The sequence below is a fragment of the Musca domestica genome, unplaced genomic scaffold (genome assembly GCF_030504385.1).
Source record: "Musca domestica strain aabys unplaced genomic scaffold, Musca_domestica.polishedcontigs.V.1.1 9, whole genome shotgun sequence".
In the NCBI taxonomy this organism is placed as follows: Eukaryota; Metazoa; Arthropoda; class Insecta; order Diptera; family Muscidae; genus Musca; species Musca domestica.
In genome coordinates this window covers 16,161,083-16,179,711 of record NW_026712435.1, presented here as the reverse complement: position 1 = coordinate 16,179,711, position 18,629 = coordinate 16,161,083, and the positions used below count along the sequence as shown (strand labels likewise).

Here is an 18,629-nt window from a genome sequence, read left to right as displayed (position 1 = left end):
GTGAAAATGGACAATAGCGGTCCACTCCATCAAGTACCTCCCCCACAAATGGTCAAAATTTTGAATAATTAGAATTCTCATAAAATGTGATTTAAAAGTCCGATTGTCTTCAAATTTTACACATCCCAATATTTATATTAACCCAAGGTCAGGTGTTAAGATGAGCAATATCGGTCCACTCCTTCTGGTACCTCCCCACAAAAGGTCGAAATTTGCAAAAAAATTATTCTTTGCACAGAAAGAGAAGGGAAAATCCGACTTTGCTCCAAATTTTGCAATTCCTAATATTTGCATCAGTGCTAGGTCAGGTGTGAAAATGGACAATATCGGTCCACTCCATCAAGTACCTCCCCACAAATGGTCAAAATTTTGAATAATTACAACTCTCATAAAATGTGATTTAAGAGTTCGATTGTCTTCAAATTTCACCCATCCCAATCATTTAATTAGTCAAGGTCTGGTGTTAAGATGGAGTATATCGGTCCACTTCTTCTGGTACCTCCCCCACAAATGGTCGAAATTTTAAAAATATATATTTTCTGCACAGAAAGGGAAGCAATAATCTAATTTTGAAAACATAACACTCAAAGAAAGCGAAATAAGGATCCAACTCTCTTCAAATTTCACACATACAATAATTTTTGCTAACACCAGATCTGTTGTGAAGATGCTATGTATCTTCGAACACCTTCTGGCACCTCACCCACAAAGGGACACAATTTTCAATATTTTCATCTATTATAAATTGCGAAGCAACTCAGCGATTCTTTACAATTGCTATATCCATCTACTATAATTTATTTTTTTTTATATATGATTAGTTTTATGTATAATAATATTTATATCATATTTATTTAGGTGGGATACGAAATGGACAATATCGAACGATTCTTTCTAAACCCACTCCATAGAGGGTGAATAGGGCTGAGGGTATACATCTGTCGGCAAAACTGACCGATACTTTTTTACTTGTTCACTTGTTAAAATATTTTTTTTTTTTTACAATTTTCAAAAAAAAAAAGTCATGGAGGGCCCATAACCTATAGAGTAACAATTTTATTTTGTAATTTTGCCCATACGAATACAAAGTGAAGGAAGTAGTCGATATACTCCGAACTTGCCACGTCGCAATATTTATATCATATTTATTTAGGACCGATACAAAACGGACCATATTGGCCCAATACTTTGAATAATCATATCAAAAGTCAAAATATATTTAGATCATCGAACATTGGTTGAGGGTATGTATCTGTTGACATGTATCTGATACTTTTAAACTTTCTTCTTTCTTATGTATAATTCAAATATATGATCCATTGAAACAATTAGACGGAAGTCCTTATTGTAACCACAGCCAAGAATTTGCACAGCAACACATTAACTTACTGACATAATGAACCGAATAACTCACACGAATACCAATTTTTCCACCAATGAATGTAACTCTTTACGCGCGTCTGTGTGTGTATACATGTGGGTTTTTAGCAAATGGCCTCTGTAATATACCTAAGTCTGTTGCTATGGTCTCTCTCGCTCGCTCTTACCCTTCACTGATGACGAATGTGTGTATAAAATATTGCACTCTGTAAAGTTTCAAGAAATCTGTTGTCCGTTATTGTGTTAGTTGTGGTGGTAATGATGGTGATAGTGTTGGTGTTTTTTGTTGAAGGCTGTTGGCTGGTGCGTCCGAAATTATCATCATCACATGCTTTATGTCAAGGTTTTGTTCAGGGCTTCTTGTGAATGCAATACCAACTAAAGAATACACCTACACGGAAATAACCGCATATATGAACACATTTATGCTTAGATATTGAAAGCAGCCTCCCTTTATGTATATATACATATACATATGTATGTGTGTATGTAATTATAAATGTGGCCCAGAGACCAAGTCAGCTTCGTTCGTTTTTTTTTGCTTAATGAATGCCAGCACAAATGGGGAAATGCCAACAAAATGGAGAAACAAAACACATGTCTTTGGTTTGGGGGTTAAGAAAATATACCTCCAGAATGTAAGCCTTGGCTCGGCCACAGAAAAGGGGTTCTCCCTCACAAAAAAAAAAAATCTCTGCTTTGACAAAACGAATAAAATGCAAAGCGATGCGAAGCAAAAAAGCCAGCCGAAGCAATCATATGTTCATTCACACCCACATGCCGCCTGCCAATGTTAAGCGACATTTGCATAATGGCATTGCTTTAAGCTAATGCCTTCTGTTTCAGTGGGTGGGTGTGCATGTGTGTGTGCTTAGGAGTATGTATATAGAACTCGTTATATATATATATATATATATATATATATATATATATATGCAAGTCCATTGGCTTTTTAAGCGAAAAATGAAAAAATATTAGACCTCACCTCAAATGCATAATTTGTGTAAATATTTGCACGAGTCAACGTCATCGCCATAAATGTCAACTACATCATGGTTGCGGTAGTTGCCGTCATCATTATCATCATAATAAAAACACATTCAACGTGGCTTCCTTTTACGATTCAACTTTCTTCTTAGTTCTTCCTTACATATTCATACTGTACAGTGATTTTTCTTGTAATTCTGATAATATTCCAAATCTGGCATATATGGAATTCTATTCCGAAATACTGGGTGAGATGAAAAAAAAAAAACTGCAACCAAATTCAGACTACTGTCATTTCCAAGCCACTCATTCGACAGTTCTTAAAATTATTCCAGTGACAGCTCATTATATTGTTTACAAGCGTACAAAAGCATTTTTGAAAGTGAGAATATTCGTGATGGAATTCAAAGGTGATAGTGTGATTTCTTTACATTTGGCTGGAAAACCACAAGTGACTATCGTTAGAGCACTCCAGCATTTAAATGGAAATAAATCTTATGTATCTCGTACCATCGCTCGTTACCCTGATACTGGTAGCGTAGCCCGACGTCAAGGAAGTGGACGGAAGAAAAAAACAGAAACATCAGCAGTAATGGTTCGAAAAGTAAAGAAGCGAATTGATCGATACCAACGTCGTTGTGGCCGAAAAATGGCTTGTGAGCTGAACATATCGCAATATTCCATTCGCAAATATTGAAAAATGAGCTCGAGGTAAACCATTGAAATTCCCAAAAGTGCAAGAACTTACACCACACCAAAAAAAAAAAAAAATAAATAAAGACTCAAAAGAGCTAAAGACTTGCTTCGCTTGGCTGAAAGTGGTGAACTGCCGAATTTGGGTTTCTCCGATGAGAAAACATTCGTTGTCCAGCAGTTTGATAACAAACAAAATGATCGTGTTTACTTGCCAAAGAGGTCAGCAAAAGTGCACCTTCGGTTGGTCACCAGAACTCAAGCGCCGGCCATATTGATGGCGTGGGCCACCATAACAGCCGATGGTCGCTCTCCGCTCGTATTAATCGACTCTGTCACAGCCTATAGTATTAATCGACCAAATGCCGAATATTATCGCGAAAATATTCAGGAGGGTTTATTAAAACCTTGGAGACGCAAACATTTTGACCTTGGACATCCCAACTAGACTCAGCATCAGTTACCAGTTACAAAATGAGGTTTCTCGCTTCATTTCCAGCGCACAATGACCACCAAAATCTCCGGATACCAATCTGAGTATTTTGGAAAGCAAGGTTGGCACTAAAAAATACCAAAGTGTCGATCATCTCAAGCAAGCGCTTCGCCGGGAATGGGCCAAAATACAGCAGAGCAACATTCGGGCAGCGTGTGACGCGTTCATTGGCCGTTTAAAGGCCATAATTTGTGCCAAAGATGATCAACTCGAACAAATCTTAACTTATTCTAAAATTTGATGCTATTTTCGACATTTTTGCTTTCATTCAATAAAATTAAAAAAAAAAAATGTAAAAATTATGGCGTTTGACTTTGTTGTAGCTTATATATAACCAATTTTTGTTTGCTCAGAGACTTGTTAAATAAGCAGTAAAAAACGTTAACTGAAAATTTACAATTATTTACTTTTATTTCGAAATTTCGAAATGATTTACTTTAAAACTATTGAATCTGAGAATTATAACGAAATTTTGTGTAGAAAATATCTTCTTTAAAGACTTTTTCTTTTCTCCTTTTAGAAAAGTCCGAGGAAACGTGTATTTAAAAAATTAGGATATATTTCCTTTGTTTTTTGGCAACATGGATGCTAATATTTTCTGGATTTATAGCGAAAATTTAGTTTATTTTTCTGTGGCGATTTAAAGCAAATTTGCCTTAGACGTAAGATTTCAGATAAGATTTTTAAGATAAAAGATTTTTTATATAAAAGTAAAATTCTTTTGTAAAGCTGGTAAATATTACCATCGTTCTCCACTAATAGTCGTTGTTTTTATAAAAACAACAATAAAGGGATTAAGCCTGACCAATTTTGAAACAACAAAATACTAAGGTATCCCGAACAAAAAAGCCAACACTGTTCTAAATAATTTTTAAGTATTCTGGAGCCTACAGCCACAATAACAAATTTTGACTTGCAACGATCGAATTATAAGGGAGTTTTTATCAATATTTGGAAAAACCCACCAAAAGAACCCTTCGGTGGTGACTCGATTGAGTGTTAATATTTTCGACATAAGCTACTGTAGTATTCCTATAATTATTGATGATTTCATTATTATTATTACACTGTACAACATAATGGTTATGTAAATAGAGCTAACAAGTTAAAAAGCAGTAAGTTCGGCCGGGGAACGAATTTGGAAATTAAAAAAAAAAAATGAAATCCTTAAAAAATCCTGTTAAAATTTTAAAAATACGGAATATAGCCGTTATATTGGGGTCTATACGACGTGGAACTGCATAGGCATTGTTTGTCATAAGTCATTACCATATTTAAATTCGAAACTTGAAATAAACGGTGAATAATGTAACTAAAATCAACAAAATATCGTATATAGGGAGGTACCGTTATATCGTAGCTGTGCGAAGACCTGGACCGGTGAATAATGAAGCTACAATCACCAAAATACCGAATATATGGAAGTACCGTTATATGGGGGCTATACGAAGACGTGGGCCTGCATAATTAATTTTCTGTCACAGCCTATAGCATCCACTACGAACTTTAAATACGACATCTCAAACAATTTCGGTGGGTACTGTCCCTAAAAATACTGTCAAAATACCGAATATAGACCTGGACCTGCAGACTGTAGTACCCATTACGAACTCTAAATACGTAATTCGTAACAATTCCGGTGAATAATGACGCTAAAATCATCAAAATACCGAATATATGGAAGTACTGTTATATGGGGGCTATACGTAGACGAGGGCCTGCATAGACAATTTTCTGTCTTAGACTGTAGCATCCATTTGGAACTTCAAATACCAAATTTAAAACAACTCCGGTGAATAGTGTTGCTAAAATAATCAAAATACCGAATATCGGGAGGTACCATTATATGGGGGCTATACGAAGACGTGGACCTGAACGGATAATTTTCCGTCTTAGGGTGTAGTATCCATTTTGAACTTCAAATACCAAATTTGAAACAATTCCCGTGAATAATGTCGCTAAAATCATCAAAATACCGAATATAGGGAGGTACCGTTATATGGGGGCTATATGAAAACGTGGACCTACATGGCCCATTTACGAACTTAACCTGCCTACTGGAAAAATAAACATGTGTGCAAAATTTTAGCCACCTATCTCAATTCATTCGAAAGATAGCGTGATTACAACAGACAGACGGACAGACAGACAGAGAGACAGACGGACAGACAGACAGACAGACAGACAGACAGACGGACATCGCTAAATCGACTTAGAATTTTACGCTGATCAAGAATATATATATATACTTTGTTGGATCTGATATGAGGAGGAGTTACAAACGAAATGATAAAGTTAATATACCCTCCATAGTATGGTGGAGGGTATAAAAAGGCTGTATATTCCTAGATTATTACTCTACAGTGTAGTTGCAATGCGGAAGGAAACCAAACGAACTAGATGTGGAAGAAAAACGAAAACAAAACCAACCACTGCAATAATAAGCAGGCCAATGTGCCAAGCCACCAATAAAAACGAACATTTAAGCCAACCCGAGCATCATCTCATGAATGAAGCTGGCCGTAGTTGTACATTCCTATAGTCGTGGCCAGTGCTTGTCAGCAACTTTTTGTTATTATTATTCATTCATTTGTGCCTGCAAACACGCAGGATTCATCAACGTTCAGAGGCCAAAATCGGGGAAAATTTCAAGATAGGCAGACTGCAAGGATAAATGCTATTATTTACACTTAACACATACACACACAAACGCGCGCGAAGCCACATCTAGCTGTAGTGTTGTGTTTGTTGATCTGGTCACACTAGCATGTAACCACTTTATCTATAGAAGGGATGTGTCGCATAACCCACAAAATCAAAGCCACTTTTGTGTGTATCTGGGTGTGTGTGCGTGTGCGTTCGTTTTTACATGTGTATGAATGTGTGCGAATAATTCTCTCAAAAGGTTAAAGACCGTGACGCTTGATTCGTTTCAGAAGAACGTGTGTGATACGGTCGCATTAACCGATGCACCATCGATAATTTGATCAGTTTTTTAAACAAGCAGTCGATTTTTGTAGTTTTGACAACGGGGCTATTCTAATCGGATTTGAAGAAAACGTCAATTAATAGGTGCGTCTGGTTACCCTAAAGTTTGTAACAATTGTTACAAATTGTTACTGGAAGTCGTCTCTTAACCCAAAAGTTCTGCAAAAGAGAGCGGTCGGAGAGAGAAATTTTGACAGTTCTTTCAGTGAGAGTTTGCAAATTCTTGCTGGACAAATTTCTTCTTGCAATCACTTGCAACTCTTCTTCTTCTCATTCATCGACATTCAATCAGATGTTTTCTATTGTTTATTTATTTATTTTTGTGCTTTCAATTTGAAAATATTTTTTTTGGAATTAGCAAGACTAATAGTTTTTGGAGAACAACTTTACAAAATGTGAAAAACGTAAATGTTAATATGTAATAAGAAAATAAAAGACTATTTTCAACATTTTTATTAAAAAAACTTGTACAATTAGTATTGGTTCCTTTGTTTTAATTCTCCTTATGGGGGACAAATTGGTTTGTTTTGACAAATCAGCTGATAAGTTGCAAGCTTCTGCAGAAATACCGTCTGTTTACTTTTCGCATTTTCCTTGCAAAAGAGAATAAAACTACCTTACTCTCTCAGAAAGAAGTTACTGGACAATTCCTGCAGGAAAAGTAACCAGACACACCTAATGTTTGTTAATGTTTAGTTCGCTTTCGTACAAAACGCCCTCTTGTGTGATGATAAATGGAAGTAAAAATTTTGGACCGGGCCGCCATTGCCAAGCACTAGTTTTATTGTTTAATACTCAAATTTAAAGAACATTATAATTTTAAAATTCATTTGAATTATCTAAAAAATATAAGCAGCAATCGTATGTCATTTCCGTTTGAATAAACCACTGTACTTTTCAAAAAAAAAAAAAAAAAAAAAAAAAAAAAAAATTATATATATATATATATATATATATATATATATATATATATATAGAAGGGATGTGTCGCATAACCCACAAAATCAAAGCCACTTTTGTGTGTATCTGGGTGTGTGTGCGTGTGCGTTCGTTTTTACATGTGTATGAATGTGTGCGAATAATTCTCTCAAAAGGTTAAAGACCGTGACGCTTGATTCGTTTCAGAAGAACGTGTGTGATACGGTCGCATTAACCGATGCACCATCGATAATTTGATCAGTTTTTTAAACAAGCAGTCGATTTTTGTAGTTTTGACAACGGGGCTATTCTAATCGGATTTGAAGAAAACGTCAATTAATAGGTGCGTCTGGTTACCCTAAAGTTTGTAACAATTGTTACAAATTGTTACTGGAAGTCGTCTCTTAACCCAAAAGTTCTGCAAAAGAGAGCGGTCGGAGAGAGAAATTTTGACAGTTCTTTCAGTGAGAGTTTGCAAATTCTTGCTGGACAAATTTCTTCTTGCAATCACTTGCAACTCTTCTTCTTCTCATTCATCGACATTCAATCAGATGTTTTCTATTGTTTATTTATTTATTTTTGTGCTTTCAATTTGAAAATATTTTTTTTGGAATTAGCAAGACTAATAGTTTTTGGAGAACAACTTTACAAAATGTGAAAAACGTAAATGTTAATATGTAATAAGAAAATAAAAGACTATTTTCAACATTTTTATTAAAAAAACTTGTACAATTAGTATTGGTTCCTTTGTTTTAATTCTCCTTATGGGGGACAAATTGGTTTGTTTTGACAAATCAGCTGATAAGTTGCAAGCTTCTGCAGAAATACCGTCTGTTTACTTTTCGCATTTTCCTTGCAAAAGAGAATAAAACTACCTTACTCTCTCAGAAAGAAGTTACTGGACAATTCCTGCAGGAAAAGTAACCAGACACACCTAATGTTTGTTAATGTTTAGTTCGCTTTCGTACAAAACGCCCTCTTGTGTGATGATAAATGGAAGTAAAAATTTTGGACCGGGCCGCCATTGCCAAGCACTAGTTTTATTGTTTAATACTCAAATTTAAAGAACATTATAATTTTAAAATTCATTTGAATTATCTTAAAAATATAAGTAGCAATCGTATGCCATTTCCGTTTGAATAAACCCCTGTACTTTTCTCCAAAAATTTATATTTATATAAGGCGACTTAAGGGGGCGACTAAGAATGTGTTTCTATGCATATCATCAAAAAGAACTATGGGTCTATATCGCTTCCTTCTCCATGCTACAAAAAATCGCACAAAGATGTAATACCCTTACCACATGTGGTGTACGGTATAAAAATGTTTAATTCTTGAAACGATGCACAGAGGGGTGAAATCAAAAAACACGGAGATTAATTAAAAAATAAAATTCGTCTTTTGGAATAAATATTTTTAAACTATTATAGAACACTAAATCCTACATCAGTACTGAAAATTTTAAAGTCATACCTTGTTTAGTTTTCTAATTAGACAGTGGCAAAGTTAAGAAATATTTCTTTTTTTCGCAAGAAGAAGGAAATTATCCTTGGATTTTTGAAGTGCAATAATTAAGTTTTTTTTTTTTGCATCAAAAGTGATCATTTTAAAAATGAAACATAGAATACAGGTTGTTATTAGTGTTTCTGAGTAAAAAAGTTTTAAAAATACTAATGTCAAAATATTTTAAAAATCAATTCAAAATATTACCATATTTTCGCAATATCTGAAAAGTATATGGAGTTTTAAAAAAATAATATTGATATCTTAAAATTTTAATTTTGTATTTTAGTATGGAATGACATCTTTCATAATCAACAAAAAACTCGTGCCGTTTTTTGCAGTTTTTGATTAATTTATAAAATGGTGAAAATAGTCACCTGATTCTGTGGTGAATGTACTTTGATCTAGTTCTCCGTTTTATTTGTGTTTTTTTTTTTTATTTTTTGCTCTTTATTAAATAAGTTTCTCTTGCGTTTTTATCCTGTTATTAACTGGAATTCTAATTTATATAAAAAATATTCCAGTCTCTTTAAAAAGTCAGTTGTGAGGTTACTTGCCTCACCCTCAATTTTAACTGATGATCCAATTTAAGGAAAATGAGAGACATTTAGGGGAGGATGATTTTTCTATTTCAGATCGGAATGCTCAGTTGCCAGCCAATTTTGTATACATATTTTTTTATAATTGTTCCTTTCTCCTAAAAATATGTAGCCTTTTTGTCTTCAGATTTTAGAAGTTTTTACGTTTTTAAGGATAAATTATTTTTCTGGCTTTACTCAAATTTTGGTTTTTTTATAGGCAATTTTTGTAATTTTTCCTTCCATCCATTGGGAAACAAAATACCAAATAATAAGTTTGTAAAAAACTCTGTCTGAAACCATCAAAATACCTAATATTAGGATATGTTGTGCAGGGAGAAATTTCCAAAATACCTAACATTTGGAAGTGCCGTTATATATGGTCAATACTAATAGTAGATTTATCTTCACAAAATTTAGCAGGGAGTGATTTTGTCCGCTCCGAACTCAAAATGTCAAGATAATCATAATTGGGTTTGAAATTGTGGCCAAAACCTTCAAAATACCAAAAATCAGGATGTAACGCTATATGGGTGCCTCACCGAAACGTGGACCGTTATGTCCCATTTTTAATGTCAAATGAAGGTAATATGAATGTCTGAGCAAAATTTCAGAGCGATAGGATGCTTCCCTGAATTAATCTCCGTTTTAGGGCATCTCACCCCACTGTGCGATGAATTAAATACACTTTACTCGTAGGGAAATATTAAGTCAATGTAAATGATTGTTCAATATTTTATGGCGTATACGTTATGGCTCTTCCAAATTACAATGCTCATACGCAGTTATGTCGTACTCTAAAATGACAAGTTTTTATTTAATATTAAATTAAACATATGATGATATTTACAAAAAAAATATTAATAACACACTATTTATCCAATCTCTTTCTCTTCCTTGTTCTTTTTACAAAATGTTTGTTTTCCACAACTTCTTTGTTTTATTTTGTTGGTTTTTTTATTGTTTAAATTAATAACAATTATAGCTGGCCGCAATAATGAAATGGCGCATAGCGTTGATATATCGATGATCTCGCCACCAACATCGTCTTCCATATCCAACGATCAGGATCCATTTGGACAATTGCCACCGCTGTTACCGCCACTGCGTTCAACACAAGTCTTACAACCTTTAACGGTATTTCCAGGTGGGCATTGCCTTGCAACAAATCTACCAAACACTTCAACCTTGTTTGTTGTTGTTTTCGAAATTTGTCATGCAAATATTAATGAAATTACAAAAAAAAACATATGTTCTTGTAGATTTTGAGTTTGATTGAAATGTTTTTGTTGTGTTTTTTTTTTTTAGCGAAGTATGTTTCTGTCTTTGGCGTTGTATAAATGAGTGTGTGTGTGTGTGTATGATATCACCAGTTTTGTGTAGATACATTCTTGTGTGGTTATTTGCATGTTATGGTTTTAGTTATTGTTTTTTGTTCAAATTCTCCCCCAAAAAATGTCAAATATAAATTATTCGAATATTTAAGTTTTCTTTTACATTTTTGTTTGAAATAAAATGAAAATAGAGAAATAGCAATTAGTTGAACAAAAAAATGACCATTACCCCTGAACTTCTCATATCCTACCACTGACAATTCTCAGAAATTTGTAGTAGGTTCTATGTACATGTATTTTTATTTAGTCCCCAATCCATCATAGATAACATTTACAAAAAACGATGGACTTTAATGTCCAAATTTTGTATGGTCAATTTGAAAGTAGTTTACTTACGAATTCCATAAAAACTTATTTTTCGAAGGTCCTCACAAGTCCATTGATACTTATAGCCCCATAGCCCTATGTACGACTTTGCTCCTATATATATTTGTGTGTATACATAACCCCTATAGAATTTTTAACGTGGATAATCCCTTCTTTAATTTCATCTATGTTTTGAAAAAAGTCCCAAAATTGTACTGCTCACGCTTTAAATTAGATTTATCTTTTTTTAAATCTATCTGTTTTGTATGGATTTACAGTTTTATAAAATTTTGGTCATTGTAACAAAAATACCAGAAAAAGTAAAACAAACAATGCTCCTTTTCGAAATCAGTGCAGACCGACTAAAAAAATATTATTTATGAAAAAAAAAGTTCGTATTATTTGTCCATTTTAGGAAAGAATATTAGGAAAATGTGTACCGAAGAGGATATTATTAAAACCATTACACAAAAGGAAAAAAAAAAAGAAAAAAAAACCTCAGATCTCAGATCTCAAAACCAGATACCAACAGAGACCCCGACATCAAATTCACTTCAAAGGCAAAAACCATTTAGTAATATTTAGCACTTTTTGTGCAGCTATAGAATACATTTCCATATCACAATTCAAAATACCAAAAGAGAGCTTAATGTCGAATCTGAAAAGCCGAAGTTTTAACCATTTAATAGTTTTCGCACATTTCCGACCATTACCAACGGTATACCTCAGTTTCAGATACCAACAGAGACTTTAATATCTATTTTGAGGATTTCAGCTCTATTCCTAATACAAAATTTAGTACTATTCAAATACACATTTCCAAAACCACCAGACACCAACAGAGACCTTTATATTACATATCATGATTTCTGCTCGATTTCTTCCCCAAATACCAAATTTCGTACCTTTTAGTACTTTTAGTACAACTAAAGAACACATTTCCATAACCACCTTCATATCTTAACTCCAGACACCAACAGTGACTTTAATATCAAATTTCAGGATTTTTGCTCTATTCCTTCCGCCAATACCAAATTGAGTACTATTTAGTACTTTTCGTACAATTCTATATACCAACAGAGAGCTGAATATTAAATTTGACGATTCCAGATCTATCCCTTCAACCAATACCAAATTTAGTACCACTTAGTACTTTTTAAATAATTATAGCACGCATTTTGAAAGCAATCTCCTTACCTCAACCTCAGATAGCAACAGTGAATTTAATATTATATTTCAGCTCTTTTATTTTCCCATTGCCAAATTGAATACCACTTACATACATATTGCCAAAACCATCCAAGATACCAAGGGAGACCTGAATATAAAATTTCGTGATTCCAGCTCTATCCCTTCAACCAATACCAAATTTAGTACCACTTAGTACTTTTCGAATAAGTATAGTACACATTTCCATATCTTAACCACAGATGCCAACAGTGACTTCTGTATCAAATTTCAGCTCTATTTTTTGCACTTAATAGCAAATATAGTACTATTAAGTACTTTTCGTGCAAATGTAGAATGAATTTACAAAACCCCTGTCAAATCTCAAACGCTAAATATCAATTTTGATCTTAATATCAATTTTCCGAATTTTATTTCTTTGAGTACTTTTCGTACACTTATAGTACACATTTTTAGAAACCACCTCCAGGTTAGAAACCACCTCCAGGCTACACATGACCAGCTATCCTTATACCAAATTTCAGATTTCAAGCAATATATGTTCACCCAATAACGAATTGTACCACATATAGTACTATTTATTACCGTTCAACCTCAACCAAACTTTTCCAAATTTTTTACCATTTATTACAGTTTGTACACTTATTACACATTTCTAAAACCACCTTATATATCAAACTTACTTTCCAACCTTGATTCTTATAGCAAATTTCAAGTTTTAAGCTTAATCCGTTCACATGATACCAAATGGTTCACTTTTAGAAGCTTAGTATAATTTAAGATCTTTTCGTACTCTTATAGTTATAATTTATAAAAACTCTTTGGTATATTTAAACTGCGCTCCATATGTGCCATCCATTCCAAATTTCTTTCTAGCTCATTCCGTTTGTCCAATAAAAAGTATTGAATTTTTAGTATATTTTAGAACTCTTCGTACCCTTTTAGTACTTATACCAAAAACCTAGCCCATTCACACGCCTTCGCACCAAGACTGGCAAAATTTCAAGATTTTAACTTCAACAGTTGTTTATACCTCAGCCATATGGCTAGAGAGACTATATATCATTTGATACGGCCTCATCGAAACAGCGGCTTCCGAAAATAGGTCTCTTTGGACTATATCCGTTTCAGGACATTTGGAATCGATCTAGCAATGTCCGTCAGTCTGTATGTTAGCCTGGCTGGCTGGTGCGTACGATAACTCTCGAAGGTAGTATCCGATTTGGTCCAAACTTGGTACATCGCAATATTATTATCAAACTTAGATCGAGTTCGGAGATGGGTAATATCGGTCTACTCCTTCTAGTAGCTCCCTCACCGGAGGTCGATATTTTCAACAAAATAATATTATACTGTACAGAAAGAGAAATGAAAATTCAATTATGTTCCAACTATACAAATCCAAGTATTTGCATCAGTTCTAGGTCAGGTGCGAAAATAAACAATATCAGTAAACTCCATGAAGTACCTCCCCCACAAAGGGTAAACATTTGAAAATAAGTATAATTTTAATGAAATGTGACATAAGAGTCAGATTTTCTTCAAGTTACACACATCACAATATTTTCACTAGTCCAATATCTGCTGTGAAGATGGAATGTATCGGTCCACTTCTTCTGGTACCTCTCCCACAAAAGGGTCAAGATTTTGTGGAACCATGAAGCTAAATTAACATTCGATTCCATTCACAAGATCTGTTATAAAGATGGTAGAGATCGGACCATTCTTTCTGGTACCTCTCCCACAAAGGGTCAAAGTTTTGAATAACCAAAACGATTATAAAATTGGAAATAAGCATTCGGTTCTCTTTATATATCACACATCCCATTATTCTTACTAACACAAAATCTGCTGTGTAATATGGTGTATATCGGTACACTCCTCTTCCTGGTACTTCCCCCACAAACGGGTCAACATTTTGAAAAACAAAACGATCATAAAACGCGAAATAAGCACCCAACTCTCTTCAAATTTCACACATCCAAACATTGTTGCTAACGCAAAATCTGTTGAGAAGCTAATAGATATCTGCCAACCCCTTCTGGTACCTCAACCACAAAAGGTCACAATTTCCAATACTTATATCTGTCATAACTTGCGAAACAAGTCAGCAATTCCATACAAATTTCTATATCTAAATATTTCTCTTAGCAAGAAATCTAATATAAATATGAATTTATCGGATTTTATGGTTTCGTATAAAATTGGATATAAATATTCGATTTCCTTGAAATTCTGCACATACCAATATTTTTATATGTATAAGATTAAGGTGGAACATTTCGCTCCGCTATATCTGGTACCTCACTTATATTTCTACATTTAAAGTAAAGTATAGGAAATAGACGATATATTGCAAATCTGTCACGTTGCAATATTTATATGAAACATAGGTCAGATACGAATTGGATAATATGGACCAATGCTTTGAAACCTCCCTCATAAATGGTCAACAGTTAGAATAATCATAACTCAAGGCTGGGGGTATACATTTGTCGGCAAAACCAACTGATGCTATTTAAATTGTTTTTAATAGTTATTATTAATTTTTACAAATTATATACATTTATTAAATTATTTTTTTTTAACTTTTTTATGTGTGTTCAGATTGGAGTTCATCATAAAGCAAAACAAATATTTTTCCAACACCACATTTCAAAATCTAAATGTAAATGTTTAACACACCCCCCCCCCCCCCAAAAAAAAAAAAAAAAATGTATGTGTATTTAATCCGCACCTCCACCATCCATCAGATATTGCTTTTGTATGGCATTTTTGTGAGATTGTGTTACAACAAATCGACCCCACACAAATATACACCAAAACAAACAACAGCAACAACAAAAATATCATTACTGTTGCAATCAGAAGCACCTTTCAAATCCCTAACTGTTGCAAATCGTCATCACGAGAAGAAAACATCCGTTGTAGCGGAGAGTAGCTTCCAAATGGAGAAGCGATTTTTTTTGAATAGCTCTTTGAATTTTATGTACTGGTTGTATAATTTTTAAATGCAAGTATTTATGTAACTATTTTTGTGAATTGGAATTTTAACGCTTACCTCGTTTTTTTTTTTCTCAGAAAAAGTAAAGCAGACATTTTTTTCATCCGACAACCATCATCACCAAAGCATTCCAAATAATGAAACTAGAAATCTGATTTGCTCAGTTTGTGCGATTGATGCATTGAGAGACCTTTTTTATAGCCACCAGCAATGCCAAACCATTGAAGAACATTGCATTCCTTCATTATCACCTGCATTGGTATTCCAGTAATTTTTGTTATTTGTTAACAGTTTTTGTCTCTATCTCCATATCCTTTTATTTGCTATCTATCTATCTACCTCTCTCTCTCTCTGTATATTGATGTTGATGTTCACCAAAGAAATGCAGCAAAATAAAAACAAAAATTAAAAATTATAACTTTTTCAATTCCATCCAACAAAAATGCTTACAAAGTTTTAAATAAAACAAAATCTACATCTTCTTCCGTTCTCTTCTTGTTCTTCTGTTCTTTTTCCATTCCTTGTGAATTAAAAATCGTCGTCGTCATTGGAATAAAATGACCGACCATCCAACGACCAAACAACTCCAAATACCCTTTTATGTTACCAAAAAAAATATACATAAAATTATTAATTAAAAACTTAACCATGGTTTTATAAAAAAAAAAACACACTAACAACTAAACAATAAATTTATATACAAATAAAAAAAAACTACTGTAGAGTGAGTATAAAAGAAAAACCCGCAACGGAATAACAACAGTAAAATTAACGTGGAACACAAAACTAGCTAGCGGAACGTTCAAAAACAAACAACGAAAAAAAAAACGCTATATTGACAACACTTTTAGTCGTGTTTTGTGCGTTGCAATGAACAGAATATATATATATATATACATATTATAATTTCTGTTATATATTAGAATGCCTATTGTAAACGAATTCATATTTTAGTTTTTTTTTTTTTTTTTTTTTTTTGATTCTAAGTTTTATGAAGTTTTATTTATTTATTTTTATTTTTTTGATGATTTTCAATTGTTCTTGTGTGATTGATTTAATTGTGCTTTAGTTTTTTTTTATGTGTGATTCACTTCCATATAACAATTGTGAAAATCTCTATATATCGAATTTTCTATACAAATAGTGTCCAATTTGAGTGAAGATTCATATGACTATGTGTTTGGTGGTCGACGCAAGACTCCGCCTTCTACAACAGCACTTAAGTTGACCTCGCCTCCAGTAAGATTGAGACCAGAGGGTAAGTTAAACACACACACTCTCACACATTACTCCATGACACGTACATAAAAACATTACTCTTGCACATTGGACATGACAAAAATATATACGTGCATACTAGGTAAAGTAGTGTGTAATAGACTGTCCAGATATTCGATTAGTCCAGGTTTACACTAACTACAATTCCATTACCAAACCAGTTAGGAAAGGTTCAAAGTCGGGTGGGGAAGACTATATGATATCATACACCAATATGCGTATTTAGTAGAGCTACCGTAACAAAAACAGTTTATATTTGGGAACTACATCCAACTCTAAACCGATTTTCAACACATTTTTTTATACCCTTCAACACTATGTTTTGAGGGTATTATAAGTTTGATTGGGCCAAGAATTATGTATCACCTCGAAATATTGATTTCCAACATAGGAAAGTATATATGGATCTTCCTATCTCCCCGAGCTGAGTCGATCTAGCTATGTATGTCCGTCCGCCTGTAGTTCGCCTGTCCATGTTAATTTGTAATCACTCTTCAAGTCGCAATTATTGCCCGATCTTAACGAAATTTAGAATGGAGATGGGACTAGAGCCTGGATAGAAGCCTATTGCTTTTAGAGATGATAGCATAATATTTAGGGGTTGAAATGGACCAAAAACTGAAAAATTTCATGATTTTGTAGTTGCTCTACAGGTCGCAGATTATGAACCAATCGAAGCGGAAGTTAGCACGGGGCTAGAGCTATGGGCTGCAATGGGCTCCAATTTTGATGGTCATCGGATAATTAGTGGGCGAAAATGACCATAACATTTGTGTTAAATAAAAATCAAATTTTCCATTAAACCGCGAATATTTTTGCTTCCGGCGAAGTTAGAACGAAGAGATCAATTCTGACCGTTACGTAGATGCCGAAAGTAAATATATATATAGTAAATATATATATATATATATATATATATATATATATATATATATATATATTTGTCAAAATCTGTCCAGCCATTCTTGAGATATAAGCATTCTTGCTAACATCCCTTTCTTTTCGCTATATATATATATATATATATATATATATATATATATATATATAGCGAAAAGAAAGGGATGTTAGCAAGAATGCTTATATCTCAAGAATGGCTGGACAGATTTTGACATATGTCTATTCAGAATGTCCTCTTGGGATAAAAGTATGAAATCTAAACAAGTTAAAAAGCAGTAAGTTCGGCCAGGCCGAACTTTGAACACCCTCGATCATTTGGAATGAATTTGAAAAAATTTCCAAAAATAAAATTCTTAAAAATTCTGTTAAAATTTTAAAAATATCATATTATATTGTGGTCTATACGACGTGGACCTACATAGGCATTGTTTATCATAAGCCATTACCATATTCAAATTCGAAACTTGAAATATACACGGTGAATAATGTAGCTAAAATCATCAAAATATCTTATATAGGAAGGTACCGTTATATCGGAGCTGTGCGAACACCTGGACCAACGTAGACAATTTTCTGTCACGGGCTGTAGCATCCATTACGAACTTCAAATACGACATCTCAAAAAATTTCATTGGGTTTTGTACCCAAACTCGTCAAAATACAGAATATAGGGAGGTACTGATATATGGTCTATACGAAGACCTGGACCTGTATAGACAATATTCTGTCACAGACTGTAGTTCCCATTACGAACTCTAAATACGTAATTTGAAACAATTCCGGTGAATAATGACGCAAAAATCACCAAAATACCGAATATCGGGAGGTACCATTATATGGGGGCTATACGAAGACGTGGACCCGTAGCGACAATTTTCTGCCTTACGCTGTAGTATCCATTACGAACCTCAAGTGCCAAATTTGAAACATTTCCGGTGAATAATGTCGCTAAAATCATCAAAATACCGAATATCGGGAAGTACCACTATATGGGGACTATACGAAGACGTGAACCTGCA

The 18,629-nt window shown here is 33.6% G+C and overlaps 1 protein-coding gene across 1 annotated transcript in view; it reads left to right on the top strand.

The window, feature by feature from the left end:
• LOC101889977 (glucose transporter type 1) overlaps nucleotides 1-18,629 on the top strand; it is a 164,048-nt gene that overhangs the window by 50,104 nt on the left and 95,315 nt on the right. The window contains exons 5-6 of the mRNA XM_059131636.1: nucleotides 10,526-10,687; nucleotides 16,577-16,690. Of these exons, the coding sequence (XP_058987619.1) occupies nucleotides 10,543-10,687; nucleotides 16,577-16,690 (259 nt within the window). The 5' untranslated portion in view covers nucleotides 10,526-10,542. The remainder of the gene's footprint in view (nucleotides 1-10,525; nucleotides 10,688-16,576; nucleotides 16,691-18,629) is intronic.